Source organism: Rhodnius prolixus, unplaced genomic scaffold (genome assembly GCF_049639745.1).
Source record: "Rhodnius prolixus isolate KJV_2025 unplaced genomic scaffold, Rpr scaffold_2, whole genome shotgun sequence".
Classification (NCBI taxonomy): Eukaryota; Metazoa; Arthropoda; class Insecta; order Hemiptera; family Reduviidae; genus Rhodnius; species Rhodnius prolixus.
In genome coordinates, this window is record NW_027411592.1 from 23,228,871 (window position 1) to 23,254,832 (window position 25,962).

At 33.4% G+C, this 25,962-nt stretch overlaps 2 protein-coding genes across 3 annotated transcripts in view; one reads left to right on the forward strand and one right to left on the reverse strand.

Moving 5' to 3' along the window:
- LOC141450482 (very long chain fatty acid elongase AAEL008004-like) overlaps window positions 1-25,962 on the forward strand; it is a 194,104-nt gene that overhangs the window by 27,288 nt on the left and 140,854 nt on the right. The window lies entirely within an intron of this gene.
- LOC141450481 (very long chain fatty acid elongase AAEL008004-like) overlaps window positions 1-25,962 on the reverse strand; it is a 77,830-nt gene that overhangs the window by 21,027 nt on the left and 30,841 nt on the right. For both annotated transcript variants that reach the window (XM_074120977.1, XM_074120976.1), the window contains 2 exons: window positions 14,683-14,763; window positions 12,627-12,817 (listed from right to left, as the gene is read on the reverse strand). In XM_074120977.1, coding sequence (XP_073977078.1) covers window positions 12,627-12,817; window positions 14,683-14,746 — 255 coding nt within the window. In that variant the 5' untranslated portion in view covers window positions 14,747-14,763. The remainder of the gene's footprint in view (window positions 1-12,626; window positions 12,818-14,682; window positions 14,764-25,962) is intronic.

Genomic DNA, 25,962 nt, shown 5'->3' on the forward strand with positions numbered 1-25,962 from the left:
CTAATTACTTTATATTGTACACAACTGTTGTTGTACGCGTATTTATGGCATGCAAAGAATTCAGTGGACTTGAAAGACATTGCTTACTTCATTTACTATATGTGATGGTTTTTTGTTGAGGGGGAATACATAACAGTTATTTTTATTTTCTATTCATGAAATTATATATTTATATTTTATTTGTGGCCTTAAGTATTATTAAGTCAGATATATGTATGTATATTTTATTTATTTAACATGTTATATTTTTTCTTTTATTTTATATTAAAAAATGAAGAAGAATCTGTTTAGGTCTTTCTGTTAATGATAATGATAATAAATCACCTCAATGTTTGCCTCTTCGTAATTATATAAAGCAAAAACAAACCTACCAAATGTGGAATTAAGAGTTAGCATGTTACCAGAAACGTATCTTTTTTTACCAGCCAAGAAGAAATTGAGTAAATTGAGGCAAGCTGGTCTTAAACTTTCGTTAAAGTAATGAGAAAAACTGAGATAGAAGTATAACTCCTCTGCAAGCTTCTGCTACAAGATTTACCAATCGTTGGAGAAGATGAATAAGGCCCGACTAGATAAGCATCGCCTTTAATAGTCAAAGGAGCGCGATCCTTCTAAGATTTTAGTGTACAATAGTGATTCGACTATGGTCTTGAACTTGGATATTATTTGATGTACGGCTGTGACACTAGCAAAAGTAATTCCGTACAAGCCTCCATTCACCACTGATCAATATTAAAAATTAAGCACGGTTTTAGAAATGTGGGTTCCTTTATTTTCAGTTATTATTACTTTACTCTTTTGTACAGTAAATGATCGTAGACAGCGTTCGACCGCTAGATCTATAGATGCCAGAACATTGACAAATTATAAATTCAAAACTGATTAGGATATAAAATGATAATGTAAAAGTTCGAAATTATTCTCTGCAAATAATAGAGATAATGTAATGTAGATAATAATAGGTATTAAAAGTTAAATGAAGCCAAAAAATCTAAGAAAAGTATAGTTTACAATGAATTTTTCGCGTGAATGCAATTAACACTAAAGGTAAGTCACAATTAATAATTGATCTAGGTTTGTTTCTTTTTTCTAAGAAAATCATACATAGGTAACTAAACAGTAGCCATAGTAAAATGTCTTCAGTTCATTGGATATTTACACATTTTTTCGAACATTGATTGGTTATAACACCCATATTTTTGTAAATTTGTATTCAATCTGTATTTCTCAAATGCTTTGGTGGAAATCTGCGTCTGTAGAGGGTGCTACAATAATTTATTAATTTATAATTATTTAATTAATAATTCCAGGTTAGTGCAAGCTCATTTTCACCTACATATACGAGGGTCGTTTGAAAAGTCCGTGCAAAAATAAAAACTACTTAATTTTTTGGGGTAAACCTTTTTTATTTTTCAACATAGTCTCCTTTTAGGCTTATACACTTCGTCCAACGCTGCTCTAGTTTGTTGATCCCTTCCGAATAATAGGATTTGTCCAAGTCTGAAAAATAGCCATTCGTTTCTGCAATCACCTCCTCGTTTGAATAAAATCTTTTTCCCGCCAGCCATTTCTTCATATTGGGGAACAAATAGTGGTCCGTGGGAGCCAAGTCTGGAGAATAGGGGGGATGTGAAACGAGTTGGAACCCTATTTCCATTAATTTTGCGACCGCAACTGCTGAGGTGTGAGCTGGTGCGTTGTCGTGATGGAAAAGTACTTTTTTGTGGGCCAAACGTGGGCGTTTTTCTTGCAGCTCGGTTTTCAAACGGTCCAATAACGATGAATAATATGCACCTGTAATAGTTTTACCCTTTTCCAGATAGTCGATGAGGATTATTCCTTGCGAATCCCCTTAAGACAGTCGCCATAATCTTTCCGGCCGAAGGAACGGTCTTCGCCTTTTTTGGCGCAGATTCCCCCTTGGTAACCCATTGTTTAGATTGTTCTTTGGTCTCAGGAGTGTAGTGATGTATCCATGTTTCATCCACAGTGACGAAACGACGCTTAAAGTCCTGCGGATTCTTCTGGAACAGCTGCAAACCTTCCTTGCAACACTTCACACGATTTCGTTTTTGGTCAAGCGTGAGCAATCGCGGCACCCATCTTGCGGATAGCTTTGTCATGTCCAAATGTTGATGCAAAATATTATGTACCCGTTCATTCGAGATGCCTAAAGCACTAGCAATCTCACGCACCTTCACTCTTCTGTCATCCATCACCATATCATGGATTTTATCAATGATTTCTGGAGTAGTAACCTCAACAGGGCGTCCAGAACTTTCAGCGTCACTTGTGCCCATATGGCCACTCCGAAAATTTTGAAACCACTTATAAACTGTTCTAATCGAAGGTGCAGAGTCACCATAATGTTTATCAAGCTTCTCTTTAGTCTCCTGAGGCGTTTTGCCTTTCATAAAGTAGTGTTTAATCAACACACGAAATTCTTTTTCGTCCATTTTTTGAAAATCACTCGACTTCCTCGATTCAAACGAATGCCAAACACAAAGAAATAGACCGATCTGGCTGAAACTTGGTGTGTGTTCTTCCAAGAGATGCTACTAACTAAACATAACCTCGATACGCGCCAGTAGTGCTATCTCTCTGACTTTGCACGGACTTTTCAAACGACCCTCGTAAATATGTGTCCGACCAGTCGCCTAACTAGTTCGTTAATTTAGAATTGTTTGCCGCGAAAGATTGAACGTTTGAAAATAGCTACTGAACATTTCGGCACCAACAAGAAAAAGGTATTCTTTAAACAATAAACAAATATAAGCCCCTTTTTTGGTTAAAAAAAATAACTAAAGTAAAGTATAAAGTAAAATTAAGCATATAAAAAATTCAGTATTATCCATTTGATCGTTTATATTTATGTCCACTTCATATGTTATTGCACTTGAACTGTGACGAAATGCCGTTGTGAGGAAAATACAATATCGACATCACTCGGTGACATCACTTTTCTATTTATTTAAATGTTTTAAACGTTGTCATGGAGTAGGACTTCCCACCTCCTCGGCCAACATACTGTAACTGCCGGCTGAATTACTGTAGAATTATATAGATAAAAGAATGATAATGGGACTCTATTAAAGAACAAAGGAGGTTCAAGGACATGGTAGTGTCCAGAGAGAGAAAATAGAGAAATCCGTAGTTTTCATTTATTTAGATTTTATTACGAATATTTTTTTTGTTTTTGTTAGTAAAGAATTGATGGATTTTTTTTTTTACAATTAAATGTGTTAGATGTCAAGTTAACACGGGCAGCAAACTTACAAACTCTCTTCGCTGACTTAGGCAATCTAGTTATAACTTAACGCCAACTAGCATCCACTTTTCAGGTATCATAATTTTAAAGGGAAAATCACTTTCAGATTAGCTTTGTCTCTTTTGAGATTGCAAGTACTTTACCATTTCCAGACTGCTTTAAGCTTTGATCTGTACACCATTAAGTGAGCCCTCAAAAACGTAGTCCAAAAATATGGCAACACAACTTTGTTTGCTAATGTTTCACTACAATTGTAGAATAAGAAGGTAGGGATAACTCATTATTACTCATTTAACATCAATTTTTATTCCAACATGAATTTTATTATTCCAAAATTGTGTAATTTTTGAATCTGTAATTCTAAAGCTTTAGAAGATAGATTACTTGGAGCCTTATGTAAATGTGGAGCATTATCTTCGTGATAGCAATAGAAGAATGAAATAAAGCTGCTAGTATTGGTTTGATGAGGTTTCAGGAGTTCCTCAGCAGTATCAACTTGGACCAAAGCTCTTCTTCATCTTCGTAAACGATTTACAGAACAATTACCGAATAGAGATAAGTATGAGCGGTCGCTGATGTTTTATAACTTATTATGAGGAATTCACAATCAACTGTACAAATTTTGGCAAAACCTTGCAGGGGTAATGATATGAATAATAAGAAATTATAATATAATAATATTAGAAATGGATTAGCTATGTGATTAGCATATTGGATTTCGACTCTCAGGTTCGAATCCAGTAGCTGGCCCTTAGATTTTCTCTATAATACACACAATTAGATCTTTATACGTGTATTATACTTTCATGAAATTTGTGCCCCGTTTAAATATTCCACCTACCAAAAATTAAAGTGTTATTGTAGAATGATTGTAAACACATTATGTAACTAATATGACAGGTACCTCTGACCTGTTAGTTGTCCTGATTTGAAGTATTGAAAGGAGAGCTCGTTCTAGGTGCGAGAACTAAACGAAATTTCAAACATCTATCCCTGCGTTGCGCAAGTGAAGTTGAAAGCCGAAATAAAGGAAAGGCACAACATTCTTCTCCTCTCTCTCCTCAGAATTCAAACCCGAGTGGGCAATTCAAACACCATAGTTTGCTGTATTTGCTCATGTGTATCTATGCACAAATTTAGATTCATTTTTTTTTTTTAACTCGGAGCTGCATTTTGGGCTAAAAGCTTCATGAACGAGCAAAGAAATGATATTTACAACTTCTTTGCTCCGAAGTCCACCACTTCTCAGTTTCCACCACCACCACTTCTCAGTATCTGCTGTCCTCAAAGGAGACATTGAAGCCCACAGTGAACCTTCCCTTAGGCTTACCTTGTCGAAAGTTCTATATACTGGGTTGCTTCCAGTGAGGTGATCGATGTCTTCTTTTAAGTATTTCACCCTCGTCTTCCCATAAGAGTTGATATGCAGTTCTTCCACTTTGAAATAAAAAGTCAAGCGTTTCTCCATCTTATTTCACAAAATTCTTAAACTGAGTTCTGTTTGCAAATTACAAAAATAATCTTTATCATCAGTAAAGAATAAAATGAACCTAAATTCTCGATATCGATGAGTAGTGGAAACTTCTTAGATAAAGAGTTGAGAGAATGTATTCTTAACGTCTATGACGTGACACAAAGTGGAAGGTATTGCGCTAGACATCATGCTCCAGTAGCAAATTCATTGTGACCCCGTTTGTTAACCTTTAACTTTGCTTATTTTCTGTTATCTTGCAGTCATATAATATTAAATGAATAGAACTAGCGAAGCTGCCACTTAGTTATTAGGTGAACAGAGTAAACCTTTGCTCTAGCATCATAAACTAACTTTTTGTCTAAAACTGGTTACTCAAAGCAGCCCTGTGGAATACATTCTTCTTCTTTAAACTCCTTTGTTGGAGGCGGATGATTCATCAATTTGTCTCAGTCAATTCAATGATATTAGCAAGTCAATGTTTTCATAAAGAAATGGGACTTTATAGAAGAATGGTTTCTAATATTGGTGTGTACTATAATTTCTAAAAATTTGTGTTCTAGTTGGAAGACTGAGCGACAATAAATTTGATTCTCTTAAACTGAGTTCTGTTTGCAAATTACAAAAATAATCTTTATCATAAGTAAAGAATAAAATGAACCTAAATTCTCGATTTTATCTGTAATATTAAGTGGCATTCTTTAAAGATCTTGGGGGCCAACAATTTTCCAGACCATTAACGATTGATGAAAAATATAATGCGTGTTTGAGTTTTCCTCAATAAAGTTTTATTATTCGTCACGAATATGAATCACAATTAATTTTTTTATTAAACAACAATATTATGTAGGACTCTGATTTTAATTTAAAGGCACTACATTTATCATACGTATTTTCATCTCAGGTCTCAGGTATCCTTCGAGAGCTACAGCTTCTACTTTTGCGGATATTCCGCAGCCCAAACGCTCACGTGATCTTGATTCTAAAGCGTAAGTACCCTCTCGACTAAACTCAGCAGCAGTCTTTCCTTTACTTGCCGCTTACAAAACTTTAGGTCTGGACATCTAATTCGTCTACTTCGTTCCTCACATCCTCTACTTTATCTTTGTTATATTTCTCTTCTATCATAGATCCTGCACTTTCAGTTTTCTCTAGATGCAGTACCACAATACATAGATAAGTTTGCGGCCCTCGCATCTTGGAGCCTTCGTTTTATAGTAAGTAAGCAAGAGGCATCATAAAAAGACTTGGTAGTAAGCAGCATTTACAAAAACAGATCAGCAAATAATGCTTAAGATAAAGAAAAATTCACGGCATTAAAAAATATTTTCAGCATTTAACAAATTTTCCTTGAATTATTACCGAAATCAAGCCTTTTAACTGTAAAAAGAAAGACACAGAAATAAAAAGGGAGATCTTTAGAATAATAGATTTTAATACTAGGCAATTTAATACTGCAATCTCTTGCAGAACTCAAAATAAAAAATTCCTACATTTATTAATTAAAATATTTTATGACTAGCAGAGTAATAAACCAGTGAACAGTCTTATCCACAGCGCATGAATTGTTCAGAAACATTGGTAATTGAAAGCGATTTCAATGAAGAAATCCACATTATTATCACAGGGAAGATAAGGATGAGAGTACAATTAAAGGAAATCCAAAAAGTTACATCTGGCTGCAGATTTATGTATATACAAATGTGTAATGTTAGTAACAAGCAATTTTCTTGTTTTATTTTATTTTAATTAACAAATCACAAGTGTACACTCAAAACGAAAAAATCTCGACTTGTCTCAAGGTCTTTGATACCTAGCGTTCTGTAAATGAATGTATTATATATTACGATTGTCGGACAGGTAAAGTAATTCAAGCAAATAAAAATAAAGGAAATACTACTTTATGAGTACAGATACTGGACTGGTATTAGGCGACCATCTGCAATAAATTAACTATTGGAATCATGAACTTAATATCATAAATTTTATTGCCGGACTTAAAATTGTACGAGTAGTGTTAAAAAAAATAAATAAAATAAAAAAATAAAGGTCAAATAAATAATATAGGTTTTTCATTTTATTTTATCTAACATTAGGCCTATTAAAGTAGTATAGCACATAGTGTGTGGCACGTTTGCGATCAGTTCAAAATTAAATAAACTATAAAAAGTTCATGTTTGGTTGTGCTTATATCCAAGAGTGAAACTGGCAGCAATAACTTTAACAAACTGCTAGCTTGGCTAGACTCCGCCAGCGCTGGTAGGATTTGGCAAATTTTAATTATAACAAATCAAAATTATTATTCTCGGAGGAAGGTGTTAGTTTTATACATGTATATATGATATAATATATTCTGTAAGTAATTGATTATACTTGTATAATAAATAATGGGGTTAGTGTACGTTCGATGTTTGGAAATATCACCTCCAAACAAAGGAAATATATCATAATTTCAAGGTGCTTTGAGATTTATTGTTTACAATTGAAGACCTTCGTGTTGGGAAACAAAAATTATTGTTACTTTCTCTCAGGGAAGTGTTATGTATGAATTTAATTAATTTTCGTCACAAAGATCTCTGTCAAATTTCAAAATTTTAATGTATTGTTTTATCGGTGGAGAGCGATCTGTTCACTAAAAAGAAACGGCCATATTTAGATGTCCTTTCTACCATTTGTTGAAGTTTATTTCTTGTAAATTCACTTTTTCTTTTTACTTAAAAAAAAAAAATACAAAATAAGAAGTTGCTTTTTTAAAAACAATGGTAATGTACGGTGGTGAATCAATTCATTCCAAACTCTAAATGTAGTAGAGGATACTTTTAAAACAATAAACCTTTGTGAAGACGTAGTTACTACATCAGTAACAAATAGCTAATTCCTGTACGAAATAGTTACATAGCAATGGTTTTGATTCGCCGCTACTTCGCATGGAAAGTAATAATAATGAAACTGTATGTGTATGCAATTTACAAAATCAGCTTTAGTTGTGGCCGCTGCATTGCATTTTCGTTTAATACCCTTTCAACTATTTCTATACCATTTCATTGCTGAATAAGTGCATTCAATAATCTGGAAAGTGAAGTATACTAAAATTTGAACTTAAACTAAATCTTAAAGAATAGAAATCATACAAACATTTTTGCGCTTTACTCCTTTACTTTTTTAATTAATTTTAATTTTTTTCAAGTTCACATCATAAAAAAAGCCTCAAACGAAAATAAAAAATTAGCTATAAACAGAGATAAACAACCCAAGTACGTTTTTTTTATAGCACACGTTTAGAAATTTACTGACCCATCAAGGTGATTAAAATGTACATTAAAATAGTTATTTCAGTAACAAAATTCTTTAATAAAAGCTAATTGTGATTCTTCTTGTGATTATATGCTGCACAAATTCTTTGCTACAAGATTTCAGTTAAAATTACAAAGTTAGAATTAAGCGGCGACAATTTTTTTAAAACATTTAATAACAAACTATACATTAACCAAGGTATTTTAGAAAATCCAGCAAAAAGGTGATGCGATATATTGATGATTAGACGAGGAGATGATGAGGAAGAAATAAGAAGAGAAGGCCAATGAGCAACAGACAACGGAAACAAAGAAGTATTTACTCTTTAAAAGAAGTGATTAAAATTTATGGTCACTACATCTGTTTGAATACAAAATATACTGTTTAAGAAATAGTACTCACTACGTATATATCACTAACATAATGCAATAATTGTTCCTTCATGCTCTCTTACCCATATTAATGACTGCCTCCTTTAATACTCGCCACAATCTAAATTATTAATAGCAAAGTGCGTTGATTCTTAAATTTTGCAACTATTTTTATTGGATATCTTAAGATGAGAGTCGAAGAGTAAGATTCGATTACTCTTTCAGAAAAAAAGTAAAAAGAATTGCAAAGAACCATGTGTTTCGAAAAATGAAGAAATTCGCAGTAAACGGGGCCTTAAATCATTAGAGTAGATGAAGGTAAACCTTAGTTAATGATGCAGCTGTAAGCTAAGTTGCAGTATCTAAAATGAATTAATGGGTTTTTCATAACTGCTTCAACTAAAAGACAATTGCAATTTTACATTGATCATAGTTTTATCGCAGAGTATACAAAGCTAAAATAGAAAGCTTCTACAACTTCCAAGTCTCCAAGAGCTAAAACTGGTAGCTTCGTGCATCCTACTTAGGACGTCTCTTGGCTTACTTATAAACTCTATAAACTTCGCGAAAGAGTAGGAATGATTATAATGCAATTGGAAAGCATCAATGCTTTTCCTATCTCTATGTTATTCTCCCTGAATCTATGAAGTGGGCCTTCCATTATTTTTTCCGACCCTCTAAAGAGTTAGTAGATTGTAGTAGCATTTCTGGCTGCATTACGCTCAAGATTCAAGGTAACGGTTAGTTGTCTTCTTCCACAAATACTAGCGTTTAGGCAAAGCTATTCGGCGTATTAAGACCTTGTAACGTTAAAACATTTGAGGCATTATTTGTAAAACAAAGAGATAATGGAGAAGCCAAGTTACTCGCCTCCTTTAAACAGCTCTTGGAAGAGAATTATCACATTTCTCTTCCTAATCTCCATTACATAGCAAGAAAGTTAGAGAACGGCATTCATTAAAAAAGGAATCTAAAATAACCGAGCGTTTCGTTCTTGGCCGTTGAGTTCTTGAAGGTACGTTTTTAAGTAAAACTTAGATCTGGTGTCACACAGTTACCGATTGAAATCAGACTTTTATTTTACTTTTTTGATAAATGTTTACTCAACACATTATTATATTTGACCTTACTGAGCCTTTCATTGTTCTGTTAAATTGTTTAAACATGTACCGTCTTTATAACTAAAGTTAAGCACTTATGAATTTCACTAACATTACTATTAAAAGAAGATATTGTAACCGTGTAAAAAACTTTTATACTTCAAGGAAGTCGTGTGCGGGCTTACACCAGATTGTTTTTCTTGTCTAGAGCGGAATACTTTTACCCTACCAGAGTCAGAGATTTGGATCATTCTCTTCATATGTAGCCCGAAAAATTTGAATCCACCAACTGTCAACTGCGTATTAACATTTGAAAACAGAGATTTCTGGTGAATATAACAATAGTTCTGGTTTCAGAAATCAACATCAGTCACTTTTAATTCCAACGCAAAAGTAATTCCGGTAGTTTCTAAAACATGGAAAGTAAAACAAGGTTCGCTCGCACCGAAGTCTTCATTAAATAGATATTTGCATCAGATCTTCAATATTTGTTGAACAGAATTAATAAGCAATAGGGGATAGAGTCCTTGAGCGATCAAAACCACGTACAACTCCTAATAGAGCATTGAAATTGAATATCAAAGGAATTTGGGGGGGCTGAGGCACATTTTAAGGTACCACGAAAGGCTTACAGACAAAAAAGTTACTAGATAAAGAACTTAATCCCTGGGCCTTAATTGGAGAAGCTTCATAGAATAGAAACGAAACAGTGGGGTAAATCCTGGAATGTATTAAAACAATCTTGCAAAGGTTGAATTGCTCTCTCTCTGCCCCATTCTGTAAAAGAAGCAACAGGATCCATCAACAAGAAGTAGTGACTGCAATACTTCCACTTGCATTTAAGAGGAATCCAAGTTCGTATCGGCGAAGTTCCCCTTAAAACTGATCAGCCAACCAGAGAGAACCAGTGCCATAATATTATTTGCTGCAATTCACTGATCCATGTTTATTAGCTTGACTGGCCAACCGATAGTTAAATCTATTTAACTGATCAAACGAATCTTTATATTCGAATAGAAGTTTTAACTATCGATGAAGTAGCTTATGCTTTTACGATCAAAGCAAAGTGGAATATTGATTGAAACTTAAACTTTCTTGCCAAAGGCAAAAATATAATAATATTTTCATAAAATGGAAATCAGAAATATTTTAAAAACATATACATGATCAAACCACAATTGTTAGCTCAGTATTTCTGTTTATACAATGAAATGTAGTCTAATGACATTAACATTGAATGTTCCAAGAACATTTATTCTACCATCAATCCATCATCCTCTCATTATTTCTTTTGAATATACAAACAAAAGAGATCAAAATTATCTAATGTCTCAAAAGTAAGGATCATTTCCACTTTATTTTCTTCAATAGAAATTTAAAAAATGGTTTCATAAATTTTGGACGGGCGATTACCCCATCTTTAACTGTGCTTGAGTTACATAAGTTCTTTTAAATTGTCTACATGACCCGTGACTTGAAAGTCAAAAAGTTCACAACTTTTTCACCCCTGTTTAAAATAAAGTTTTTTTATCGTCAACATCCCAGGTGATTGGCCCATTACCAGGCAGTAAACTGAAGATGCTCCTAGGAAGAGAAAATATAGGGCCGTCAGCTGGATTCGAACCCGGGATCTTCGTTGGGGTATCCAGTGCACTAACCATGTAGCCGATCCTATCTATATTGTCTGTATAAAAGAGGAATTCCATACACTCTAGACCAAAATTCTTACATTGATTTTATTTTCGTCGCCGTTGATTGAATCAACCACGCTGTTGATTATTCCTATCTCTTGAGCTTTCTAGAAAGATTAGAAATCTGTGTTTTATGAAACGCTACTCATCCTGTAATGAGTAAACCATATTTATGAGTTGGGAATGTAAGAAAGACATTCGAGTCTGATTAGATGCAAACTGAGAATGGCTGCTTATTAGAGATTCTCTTTAATTACCGATCATTACCTAAAAATAGAGCAAATCCTTTTTGTGTTATTAATCTTTAATAACGTTTGAATTATTACGTTCTTTTTAATAAAAATTTTCACCTCACACTGCCTCACTGGATCCAAAAATGTTTTATAGCTAAATAAACTCACGTCGTAACATTGTCGAGAAGTGAAAAGTTAAAAAAAAAACTCTACCGCTGACAGTCATCTTGATCTCTTAATCTCGATACAGTTCCACTAACATATTTCTCTTTGTGCCGACATCATCACAAACTAAGGCAGGAGAGAGCAGAAAATATTGGTTTACCTCCTAAAGCGCGTAACAAAAAAAAAAATCCTTCAATTTCCCAAGTATATTTGGTTTTTCAAGTTATTTGAGATTTTTCATGATGAATTCTATAAACTTTTTTTCGTAATTTTGTTTGTAAACATTTAAAATAGAAGCCCAATCCAATTTATCAATTTAACATCTTAGTCGGCAAATTATAAATACTTTGAAATAATGTTTTATTGCTTTATACGCATATTTCAATTCAGTAGATGCTGGACACATTGGATTTTAAGTTCCTGCAGTAAGGCATTCTTATTAGAAGGGAGAAGTTTGAAGGGACGGAATTATTTGTCACATGTACGGCTCTAAAAAGGAGAAAGGCTTGTATGCCGAAGAAATGGGGTTAAACAGATTTAACACTTCAGCGAATCTACGTAAAACAGTCGTAGCCTTTTATAGTTTATAATCTTATAAAAAGTAAGCCGGTTTTAAAGCCGATGGTCCCATCAACTCGCTTCAAGATCATGTAGGACGGCTTTCTCTTCTGCCTACTTTAGAGATCTTCCTCTGTTTCATTTACGAAAGAAGCTCTTTCTCGGCACTAACCAAGGCCTTATGACTCAAGGTTATAACAATTAATCATCATTTTTTTAAACGATGGAACTTTGCGAAGCAGAAGACTTAATCAAGCAATTTTTAAAACAGTTTCGAAGCTGGCTTCTATTAAAAAAGCAACTATGATGCTAAAAAGGCTCACTATATACCAAATTTCTTAATAAATTTAGTGAGTATTGTATTGTAATATTAATTTGACACTTGGAGTAACATTCAAACCTAATAAAGTTGTTTTTTCATTGTAATAAATATATAAATTAATTATATGTAAAAATAAATAGATTAAATAAAAACCTCAGAAAACATGATGAGCGAGAACAAAGTTTGCACTGCATTGTACACCACCAGAACTGAATTTAATTTGAAAGGTTTTCTATTCTCCATCAACTTCGGACCGAGAAACATTACAAAGTAAAGATATATGGCTACCATAAGCACTGTAGGAAACGGGCTCTCCAATAACGGCCAATTTTCCACTCGAGGATCTGGAATATAGGTTAGCAGAGTTTCAATTTTATTTTTAATTACAATGTGAGTAAAAAAATTAACTTCAAAGATTAAAAAATAAATAAACAAAAATCTCTAAACTTAACCTTATGGAGTGTTGAATGACATGTTATGAGATAGAACTGGGTCTCAAATGGACAGATCAAAATTATTAGCAGAGAGCTGATGATTTAAAATGATTCTTTTCTTTTTTGTAAAAATGATTTTGGGAAACTTTGCCTAAAGGGTTGTCTAACAGGATCTAAATCGATTTGGGCATCGAACGTTAACCTTTCAGAAGTTCAAAATTCAGTTAATGAGTCAAACTAAACTAATCGCCAAAATTCTCAGACGATCCTAACGCCCGACTCAAACCAGCAGTTATCAGTACAAGACTTGGAATTAAATTGATAAAAGATGGGGTAACAATCGATACAGCCATACAGTGGTGCTACTGATACTGGTGGATTCGATTCTTACCTTGTACTTGGGTTTCGTTTGACGTTGAACATATAGAAATTTAAATCAAATTATATTTATTATACGCCTCCTCCCACGATACCTGATTGATTGGTAGTTGGAAGCAAAACCCGCCTGAACAACAGCTCATAGATTTAGATCCATATGAGACTCATTTTATTCGAGGAATGAAAAAAACCAGACAGTTAATTTCGGTAATCAATATTGAAGAACAGTTTTCTTGATTTAAAATGGAAACTAGAGGAAGAGTAATATGAAAAATTTAAGCGAATTAAGTGTCAGGGAAAACTGCAGTTGAAAGATTTCAGAAAAGAAGTTTTCCATCTGACAAAAACATCCTAACATAGTTAATGTCGTAACCAAGAATCAGTCACGTCTTCTTATATGTTAAAACTTCACAAAGCTTTGACTCCTGGAAGTTGATAACTGAGGAATTTATTGGGAAGTAAGCAGAATTGCTGGGCAAAGTTCAGCCAGGCTGTTTGGCAGAGTCTGATCAGCTTGGAAATATGTTAAGAATGGATTAGCAAAGATTAGTTGAATCAAGAATGGATCCTGTAGGAATGAAGAAATAGAGACAGAAATTCAGAGTCTCAACACCTCAAAGTACGAAGTCATCAACGTAGGGAATACTTATAATTGGAAATTCTAAGAATAGAGAACAGATAGGAGGGAAATAATAAACCACAATGTGTGTTTAAACACCATTTTTAACTAGTTGAACTCATTGTAAAACGAAAATGATGGATAATTAGAAAAATGCGCTTAATAGGCTCCATATCACAGAAACTATAGCGTCATCTTCTTTCTGCCATTTTTATGATGAAAGAGATAAGCTTCGTGTTTCCTTTGTGTTTCACAATCGACCCATTGATCCTAAGTTTACTAAGTTTTGAGAAAAACGTTCGAACAAGCTACAAGAAATGAGCAACTAACATCTAGTTCGGGTAAATTTGTTGTTCAAATTATTTAACTTTGGACTAACCCCTTAGTTTTAGATCAGATCTAAATGCAATTCAAAACTTAAAAATTGGAGTAGATGGAGTCGCTTTTCTCTTCAAACATTAAACTCCAAGAAAATAAAAATTAACAAATATTCTTGAAGAAGTTATGAAATCCTAAGGTTTCATCTTTGCCCTGTTATTGAATGATTAGATTAGATCTGCGGCAGTTTGGGATAAATTTAGCAGTAATAGCGACTTAAAGATATTGTAGTTGCTTACGATGAGAAGCTTTCAACACTAGAATGTGCATGATTGAACAATTCATGTCTTACTTTATTACGTAATTTGGCTGAAGCTAGCCAAACAGGTGAGACTGATAAAAAACTTAATGAACTTAATTAAACTCATAGAAATAATACTGAAATGAAATAATGCCTTACCACTGACGCTGTCCACCAGGTAGGTATACTCTTCTAGAGCCATCCTGACTAATCCGGCGGCCATTCCTCCGGTGGTGGTGTCTGCAGCAACAAATTAAAAAATACTTGTGAAATATTTGTAGGGATATTGTTTCATAAAGAGTTTTTAATTATAGAACAATATAAACTGAAGATCCACAACCGAAAAATAAAACACTGTCTTCATTGTGTTTACAAATAAAATATTTTATTAATCTTAATACTGTAATACACGCCTTGTTCCCACTCTTATTAGCCTCCTTAAAATATCCATGTAATGTGAACTTTCTTCATGTGTGACTTAATAATTTGTAATAATTCATCTTTAACTCAATAATTTTTTATACATTAATTTATTCGAAAAACAGCTCTACGCCTGCTCTGTGTGAAACCAAATCAGAAGATGACGTTGAACAGACAGCATTTTTCCCGATGTTAGTTTCAAAAAATTAATAAGATCTTCGAAATACGCGGACTACAAAGCTAATTGACTGTTGAGGTTTTGGGTTTAAAAACCTGGTCGTAATCTTGAATTTAAGTATTCGGTTAAGCAGACATATCAATCCATCCTGAAACTGTCCTAACTTATGCAGATGATACCGCTATACTTTCTTCTCACATTGATCCAGTAACTTCACACAGAAACCTTCAAACTCATCTCTTTTCTCTTGAGGAATGGTTTAAAAAATGGAAAATCAAGTTAAATGAAACAAAATCTCAAAATATTACTTTCACTCTCCGCCGCATCACTCTTCCTCCGATCTTCTATGACCCAATTCCAATTCCTCCTGCCAATGTTGTCCGTTATCTTGGGCTTTATTCAGACAAAAGACTGACTTGGAACCCGCACACACGACTTAAACGAACTGAAGTTTACAGGCGTTATCGACTACTTAAAAGACTGCTAGACCAACGTTCAAAACTTTCACTATTCTATACTAAAACCCGCCTGGTCGTACGGTATTTATTTGAGGGGTTCAACGAAGCGCTCCAATCTCTTCAGTCTAAAATTCTCCGCACTATCGTTAACGCTCCAATTTACGTTTCAAATCTAACTATCCACACAGACCTGGAAATTCCGTTTGTAGGTCCAGGTTGCACGAACTTGCTATAAAAGTTTACATCAGAACTTGCACTCTCATTCTACCAATCCTCTTGTTCGCCATTTATCACCTCATCACCTTCCAGTTTATCCTCCCAAACGATTAAAACGCCAAAGGCCTCGCGATTTTCTCTCTTCTGAGGAGAGTAGCTAATCCTAGAGACGACTTAGGGAGTGTTATCACTGGGTAACTTCTCCCCTCAATTAGTGAGTTTGTAGTGGTGTCAGTTATTGTCATTGTTACTTATGGCGTATCTAGCGCTGGTGTAACTTAACAAATAAATTTTAAAAAAAGTATACGGTATAAAACATAAATTTATTGCGAAGTATGACGGCCATCCGCCTTCGTTAAATTTAAAGCCTGTCTGAATTAGTAAGCATTACTTTTTGTCTAAAAAAAAAAAGTTAGTTTAAGTCGGCCTCATGTAACCTTGAGGTTTGACTAGGTATCTGTCTGCTGAGTCAAGTTCAACCAAAATTGCTGGATAGTCTAGAAACACCTGGGTGCTGCCTTTGTGCAAAAAAAAGGTTAAAAAGGATATGTAGGCAAAAAAAAAAAAGAAAAGATGATGGAAATGAATTAGCTTCAACTCGACAGGCTGCCAGGTGAATGGTTATACTTATAATCAAAAGTGGGAAAATGCTTCTAATCAAAATTATACACCACCGTGAATACAAGTTGTGAAGTATTTTAAAGAAAATCGATGCAATCATTTTGGGGAAAAATTTCAAAAAGAGGAAAATCTATCCAGTGGTTGAGGGAATTTAAACGGTCAGGCCCCCTGATGGGGCCAATGGGAGCATCCTGCGATTTTAAATTTTTGAGAAATTTTGTTTACACATAGATCATTTTTTTAAACCACTTTTGGGGGGGGGGGATTAGGAGACCTCAAGGAACCTCAAAACGGAATATTTCTGGTGAAAACTCGAAATCTGAGATTTGATACAATTGCCATAATTCTCCTTCACCTAGTAAGAGCAATAAAAACCATAATATGTTATGTAAGGATGTAAAGAACTTCCTTGAGATAATAATAATGGTAATATTTTTACTAAAGAAAATGAACTTACGTTTTGATTTCATTAAGAGCAAACGTAAACTGCTTTTCCCATTAAAGACATAAAATTACTAATTATTCTGACATAATATACACATAAGTATATATATTATTTTGGTAATTTGAAAATTGGCAATTGATATTTAATTCATCGGGACCAATAAGTACAGAAACAGCGTACATACAGGGTGTTCAGCATAAGACTACCGTAACTTCGGGAAGCGATTCTGGGCATCATTTGCAACAAAAAATTCCATAAAAACTATGGCTCGATTCTGCTCCGTTTTATAGATATTTTTCAAGATATTACTACTTTTTAGCAAACAGTTGTCTATATTTCTCAAACTATTATAGCTAAAGCAATTTCAATAAGCTCATTAGAAAGAAGGTTAAATTTCCTTTTAAATAAGCTAATTTATATTTCAAAATAATAATATCAAGTATTTCACTTTGTGGCCCAAACATAAGAAATAGCAAGTTTCTAATTTTTTCCAAAAACTTTTGACTTCATTTTTCTCAAAAATATTATATAAGTATAAAATGTGCACTACTCATGAAAGAACGTCTACATACAAACACCTTTCGAAAGGTATACCATGAATTGTGGTTATTTTAAAAATTGATGCAGAAATTTCTTATTAATTGCAAAAAATAGGCGTCAAAACAGTGTCGGCATTATGAAAGGAATTCACCTATCATAAGAATCTAATTGATCAGAAACATCAAATCCAGTACCATTTGTACAATCCAGTGTAATTTAATAATTTATTTATTCAAGAACTATATTCAAAAATATAAAATTAACATTATAAATAATAAAATAAAATAAAAAGAAGAAAATGGTGTATGATCTTAAATGAGGTTTAGGTACCAATTTCGAAAGAAAGGATTTTCGTTTAACGAGTTTAGGACTGTGTGCTATTCTTTAGTTAATTAAAAAAATATGCTAAATATACGAATAAAACAGATTTTCTGGAGCTACAAAATAAACTTCTGGAATAGAACAAAAATAACTTTTTTTGTTGCAAATGTTGCCCAGAATCGCCTCCCGAAGTAACAGTCTGAACACCCTTTAGAGTCTGTAGATTGGTAATAATATCTGTTTATAAGTAATCTTATTGGATAATGTGGAAAGACCCTTGTGGTCATCAGGTTGAAGAAGTTACCATGGTTTGATATTGAATCAGCCGGTATCAGTGTTAGATGAAAAGAATCCGTGAGATGTTATTATGTATATTTAAGGCTGTGTAACAGCTTGCAACATCGATGAGGCGATTAGTACTCTCACCTCACGGATACACAAGGAGACAAGATAGATTCGTGACATTGGGTGCCTCGCTTGAAAATGAAAGAAATTCCGGAGGAGGTGTCAAGGACGGAAGTTGATAAATAATAATAATAAACTTCTGACTGAAAATAAATTGAAAATCTTGTACACTAAATTAAAATGGCGTTTCCTCTTTTCAGCAATGAGCCAATGAGATAATGAAATGAACTGGAAGATACAGTGATATCTGTTGGTTCATCTACGAATGAAAAGTAGTTTATGAGGAGAAGAAGAAGAAGCATTTGCATTTCTTACAACTGTTGCCAGGATATTACAACATCATCAACTATTCTGTGATGAAATAAAATGCTCATTAAAAAAAGAAAAACAAAAAAACGCATTCCTTAGAGAGTGGAAATCTTCATTTATTTCACTTTTCTTTTTCATTTAATTTGAGAAGTGATCCGCCTTCAAAGTGGGCTCCATTGGCCTTAATCGTTGCGATTTCCTTCTAGGTGAACTTATCCAATAAACTTAGCTTTCCTTATCCGGGAATTTAAGTTTTAATAAGTTTTATTTTTCAATGTTTAAATTAAAGCTCTTTCTGTTTCAATAGTTTTATCTTAATTTAAATTACTAGTAGACGGAGTGCTCCATGCCGTTCGTTAACTTTTTAGTAATCGGAATTCATTATGTTGAATTTATGTTCTATCAAATAAATGAATAAAATAATTAAAAATAAAAATAAATAGGGCAGATAGTTTTGGGAAAATCCGTTCCGTCGATCCGCCCTCATCAACTACTCAGTTTCTCTATTTCACCAATCTTTCTGTTTTTCTTTTTTTTAAAGGGTGATTTTATTCTCTAAAAGACAGCATATGAGCTTTCCATCAAAATCTTTTCTTGCTGCATTTAGCCCATCGCGTTGCAAGCTGTCAATACTACAGATCGACTGCACTTCATCATTTTTTTAATTGACCTTTCTCAAGAATAAACTTGAACAAATCAGTTAATCAGTTATATATTGGGACAGAGATGTTCAAATGCAGATGGAGTAACACAAAACTAAACACCAATGTCGCCAAATATTTAAACTTCAGATTTTCTTTACAGAAATACAAAACATTTAATTCTCTAAAAACTTGTACAACAGCGCCATTTATAACTTGAAATATTTTGGCGCGCAGAAATAACTTCATCAATTTCGCACTATCAAATAACTGATGATAATTACTAGAAGGAGTAAAGAGATATTTTAAAACAGCGTTCGTTATAATAGCCTTTACAAAAAAAGTTTTCTTTCAAATGCGACGTTTCCCTTCACGATATATTTTCCGTCATCAATCAAATTCTACTGGGCTCTTAGATTTCCTTGTAGAAAATACTTTTGAGCAATAGTATTTTCAATTAGCAATCCATTCACAATCCAATCCAATCCATTCACATTAAGTCGGAACAAGTCAATAAAACCATCTGAAAATCACGCCTTTCCACGAGAACGTTTATTGAAGAAGGAGGAGCAAAATAGAAAAATATCAAAACCTCTCTTTCGTACTAAAGAAATCTACAGCCTGGAAATGGCCATGGCATGTCCGATGTCCAACCATCATAAATATAATAAGTTGAGTGCTCTATAGGTGTACTAGAACAGCACAAATCCGATCTTAGTAACAATGTGGTTAGAAATTTTGCTTGACATTACTTGTAAAATTTTATAAAATACTTGTTTTTCCAGAAACAGTGTATAATAATAATAATTATTATTCTCAATTTTATTCCCCGATATTTTGCAAAAGTACTAGTAACTTAAAATATTTTTAAATACAAAATTTATTAATTAACTAACTCATGATTCATGTGACATATTTTATGTAAATTGCAAATATTTCATAAGAGCTACTACTATTACCAGCTGTTGTGGGAATTGAACATAATGTGAACACAATATGATTTTACTGTATTTACATTACAAAGTATTATTTATGTATTGAATATGTTATAATAGATCTGGATACTGTATAAATCTAGAGACAAAGCAATTACTTGAGAAAGTTTTGCTAATAAAAACAAAATATATATAGCATGTGTGAAATGTGAAATTATTCTCTGTTGTTATGTATAATATTGACGGCAATAAGTAGCAGTAAACACAAGAGTGCACTTAATTACAAACCAATAGAAAGATATTAAACAATAGAAATATATTTCTAAAAATATTAGCACGCAGTATTTACACATTCAAAATTGTAAAGTGTTGCTGTCTAGTGGCAGCTTTAGTAAAGTGGACTATTTTAGCCTATTTTTTCTCTTATAGGGTTTAACGTCCAGCTACTAATTAGGTGTCGTGGACAGTGGCAGAAGCTCATACTTTACTATAAACAATTTTTTCTAACAAATAAAAAGTAGTCATACGCGGGATTCGAACTGGAGATCTCCTTCTTACAAAACCACTCTCATGACCACTAGACTTACACCAACCCCACATTAGCAAAGTAACGTGCAACCAATGGGGTATGAACTTCATGTAACTATTTGAATTGCATTTTCAGTGATATACTCCGGTTGTTTTCCAGTATAGAGTAATCCGAATAGTAAGAGTTCAACCCTGCTAGTTGCCATTGTTCAATATTTACAATAATTATACATGCATTCTAAACTACTAATGCTGATGTTATCATTCAGTAAGTCCACAGATATTGAACACAATCTCCAAGAAATTAATTATAAAAAGAGAGAGATAGATTCTTTTCGACTGATCTAGACCTTCAGAACAGCTACAGACACTACAGTAAGATGACAAACTATTCAACAATGAAGTATTTTTAGCAGTAGTGATTCAGCTGTGAAGGAAGTAATAACTTAAACAGCAGGTGTTGCGGGTCGTAAAACGTCTTCAGACGTGACATGTATTATGATGTCATGTCACTTAATTGTCTTCATATAGGTCAGTCCGAACAACTAATAAGGTACTTAAGCAACTTAAAAATGAACATTGACCTAGAACCACTGACTAAATCGCTAATATAAATTTTTATGCTTTCCTAGAAGCTCTTTTGCAGTTTTTATGGTTCCTTAAAGAAGTATTTGAAGGTCATAAAATTATCAAGTTCAAACTTTTCATTCTATCTAGTGTTTTTCCTGGAGCTGAATAAGTAGGAAGTAACTAACCTAAAAAGAATCATCCAACACAGTTTTCTGTAAGTCAACCAACCAGCATAGCCACGCCCTGAAGAAGGCAATATATTTGTCGAAACGTTGGCAAAAAGACGAGTTGTTGTTTTATTTGGACTGATTCCTCGCAAATTTGAATCCTTAATATATTTTTACGGTCACTAAAACCAGTATACAAGGTGATCCATTTAAAACACACCCATCGCTAATAACTTTTTAGGAAAGCGGAATTTCGAAAAACCCATAAAGTAAACTATATGGTTTTTTTTGGTCTAGTTTTCAAATTTTCCACCCATAGAAGAATATCTTGCCAGAGTGTAGGTCTAGTGGTAAAGAGCGTGGCTTTGTAAGTGGGAGATCCCCAGTTCGAATCCCGCGTATGACTACACTTTATTAAAAAAATTATTATGATTTTTTAAGTAATAAGAATGATTGCATACCCGGGATTCGAACTGGGGATCTCCCACTTACAAAGCCACACTCCTGACCACTAGACCAACACCCGCCCATCCCTGGCAAGAGATTCTTACCGTAATCATAGGTCAAGAAGTCTTGCATACTAGGTGCATTAAAATGATGTGATGGTTGCTTTTATTTGATGATAAAACAAATTTATTCTGACTCACCAACAACCATTACATTACACTACATGTTTTAAAATCTTCAATTATTATTATTTTTTACTTTGCGTCACCAAAAACATTTTTTGCAGTCAGAGGACCTCCCAAAACTTGTATTTCTGGTGGAAAATTAATATTGAAAACCGATCACGAATAGATAAAATTGTAACTTTGATCTTAAATATCTTGACTAATATTAAGTTTTTTATGTAGTTTTCATAATCATTGTCAAAACTCGTGGTCCTTTTGAAACCCTAATCAGGTTTTTTGCCGTATCCCCGCCAAAAATGAAGATACAGCATCGGGGATATAAAATTTGAAAACCCCAAAAAAATATATAGTTTACTTCGTGGGTTTTTTCGAAATTCCGCTTTCGTAAAAAGTTATTAGCGATTGGTGCGTTTTAAATGGATCACCCTATATATTCATCGTTGTTGTAGGAATTAACTAACGTCTATTTTCTGAGCAATGTCCACCATGTCTCCTTATCTCTAAGCTCAATACACTCACTTAGGCTCCATAGATTCATTTTTCATTCATACGTTGTATTTTGCTTGGACAGGTCAGGACATGTAATTAATATGCTGATTTCGCGATAACCATTCGAATGGTTTATCAGCTTTTTCGGCATAAACCAATGAAAGTTATTTGGAGATCACTAACGACTGACTGTCTCTTCAAATCAATTGCAAATCTAAAGTCTGATTTGTCCTCAGATTTCTCTGATATTTTAATTAGTGGGTCACAGGTTGGCCACCCCTGCCTTAAAGCATTAAACGCAGGCCACTGATTTTTCTACTCTCACATTCAATACTAATAATGCACGCCTCCAAATAACACCTGCAATAGGTGAGCTTTGGCTATCTTAGCCAACCAGTAAATTACTCTTGGACTCAGTTTCCACGTTTTTAATTACTCTTCTGATACTGCCAGTAAGTTTTAACTATGTGGGCCTTTTCGCTTAACCCATGAACCCATTTCTTTTCCTCATTGAGCAAGACGATACTTTACTTACTTCACTAGCTCCAGGGAAATCGCTAAAATTGAAGGAGCCCTAAAACCCTCCGTTTCCATCAGCCTAGTAAAGAGCACAAGGGAACGTTTCTCTGTAGTAATGAGGCCAGCCAATACTTGTTAGTTTGTTTATTATACCTAAAGAAGTAACTCTATCATCTTGTTGTTGTCTATTTCTTCTCCTTCTGCAATTTTTATTGCATTTTATTATCCTACAGTCAGTAGAATCTCGTTTCACTTGCTAAACGATAGCGTATTCCCACTAGAGAAGTCCTAATAAATCCTAATTAATCAAGCTCTTTAATGTAAGAATTGCCATCGTTCCTCCAGCTTTTCGAAGTCACCTCAGAGATTTTTCGTCTTCCGCCACTTCTTCTTCATCATTAATTCTACCGTTCTTTTCATTGATCTCTTTCTATAAAGTAATCTCTGTTTCTGCTTTTAGAAAAACAAAAAAAAAATTTATACGTACAATAGATAAACACCTATAGTAATTCTGTCTGTAGGTATAAAAGTAAGTAAAGTAATTGCCTATTTTTTCAGACGGGCTTTACGTCCAGCTACCAATTAGGTGTAGTAGACGGAGGCGACTAACAAACATACTTTACTGTAAATTTCTTTACCTTAAAATAAAATCCAAGGCCTATAGACCGGGAATCGAACCCAGTACCACAATGCACATTAGCTTTGCAGGTCTCCTGTTTGTGGATATATGCCAACAATAATTTAGATTGTAGAAGAATATAGCTTGTATGGATAATTCACTAATGCTGTTTAAAAATATTAGTTTGTTAATAATAATTTTGTACATCAGGTTTTATCTCTGATCATTTGTATAAATTCAACTGTATCTTTTTAATATTTTGTATAATTAATCATGACTGTCTAAAACATTTTTTAAATGTAAATCGTGTTAAATGCCGGCGAATTGGTGTCAGCATTTGACATCCATCGGATGTAAATGTGGTAATTTTGTTCATTTGTTGTTTTCAGGTAAAATAGACATCAATTTACTTTTTCTCTCAAAAGTGTGAGGACTTTTCTTCCATATGTCAATTGAAATCTTTAAATATCGTCAACAACTTTTTTTCTTGTATAATTTCTTTATTTTATATTTTCAATGGCATTTTACTCCTGTTTAAGCTTTAGAACTGCTGTCCTCTCCTGGACGAGAGATTGAAATAATTTCTCTTAAGTCCTCCTTGCGACAGATAAAATTTCTTTCTGAAGACGCTGTCTCTTTCGTTATAATTCTCTATGACTTTCAGAGAGTCTCCTCTGGGTAAAATGAATTCATTTCAAATATATAAAGTATAAAAAAAAAAAAATCAATCGATAAATATCGCATTTAATAAAATGTTAAATGTCACCAAAACAAACAGATGACCGCTATTGTCAAAGAAATAAATAACCTCCGTTGTCTGAACGCATTATTCCGGAAGATAGCCTCCGTTATTCCAAAAGTTTAAAAGTAATCTTGAAAGATGGAATTGATATTAGAATGGAACGGTGCAAATAAGCTTTGTTCCTTGAGATACTAAAATGAGCCTATTTGACAGCAGAGTGAGGTACATATCCGGAAGTATTTAGGACGAATGATAGTTGTTTTGAGAAGAATTTCAAGGGGATCAGTAGAAATGACTGGGTTCAAGAAGGAGGATTAACGGTGGGTATCAAATTATCTAAACAGTTTTTGATGATAGTTTCCTAAAGGATAGTTTCAAACATTATCATTTTGTTACTCATATTGAGATTTGAATTTGATTATTAGATCAGTAATCGGAAAAAGTTTATTTTATTGATTCTACCCAACCGTATTTTCTTCTGTACTTCGTTAATCTACATAGTCTTTTCTAAAAACTTACAGTCAGTTAAATTAGATAATTAACTTGCTGGTTCAAACAAAGATTCGTTGATTTTTAAGTTTATAAGATACAAAATTTGATCCTTCATTTTTTAAAAAAATTTGTTGCAATAACGAAAAATCCCAACTTTTACTGTGACCTGTTTGATAAGTTTCAGCAGCCCCAACAACCAATAAGGAGAAAAAGGTGTCAGAAATAATGGCTGAACCTCGTCACCTTTGGATTTCCCAATAAATAAGCAATGCTCTTTAACAAATAATATGCTTTTGATATCTACTAATAGTAGAAGATGCAGTGCCATAAACGACGAGAGAAATAATCAATTAGAGTTGCCCTTGATGCTTGAACTTGGCTCTAAATGAATAAAGATAAAAATAAGTATAAGTAGCGAGTAAGAAATGTGAAGTCACCAAGCTGTAATTTTAAACATTGATTAACACGAATATAATATTCAACTAAAATTGCATTATCATTAAGCATAAAAGATTTGTTTTTGAATAAGGCGTCAATATTTTAAACAATTATCAGCGTAAATCGTAGTTGCAAATACATATTTTGGTAGGATTTCCACGATATATAGCATTAAAATCTTCTTTAGTATTTTCTTTCTTGTGGAACTTTTTGTAATTAACTTCTGTAACATTTTATGACAAACTTAAAGATTTGTGCCGTCGCATCTTTTTGATAGTTCCTTCGGCATTAATAAGGACTCTAATTAATGTTCGAAGGATCTCTGTGAAGGCAGGGCAGAGTATTCTTAGATCTGTACTCTTCACATTGTTCACATCAGACCTTCCATCTGTCCTAACACAACTACCTACATTGAAGACGGTACAGCTATTTCCTGCCCTCAGTAAAATTATCTTGCATCTTACAGCATCAATTAAATTTTCTAGATCAATGGTTAAAAAAAAAGGACAATCAAAGTAAATAATCAAAAATGCCAGCTTAAAACTTTGACTTTCAGACATACAAGTTGTCCTCCGGTTTATCTAAATCAGGTTTCCTTGCGCCGACATTGTCAAATACTTAGGACTTTACATTGGTAAATTGGTGACATAGAAACCGCATACAAGACTTAAACGACAAGAACTAAAAACACATTACCAATCACTAGAGCAACAGCTTCTCAGACGTACAAAACTAGCACTGGACAACAAAGTAC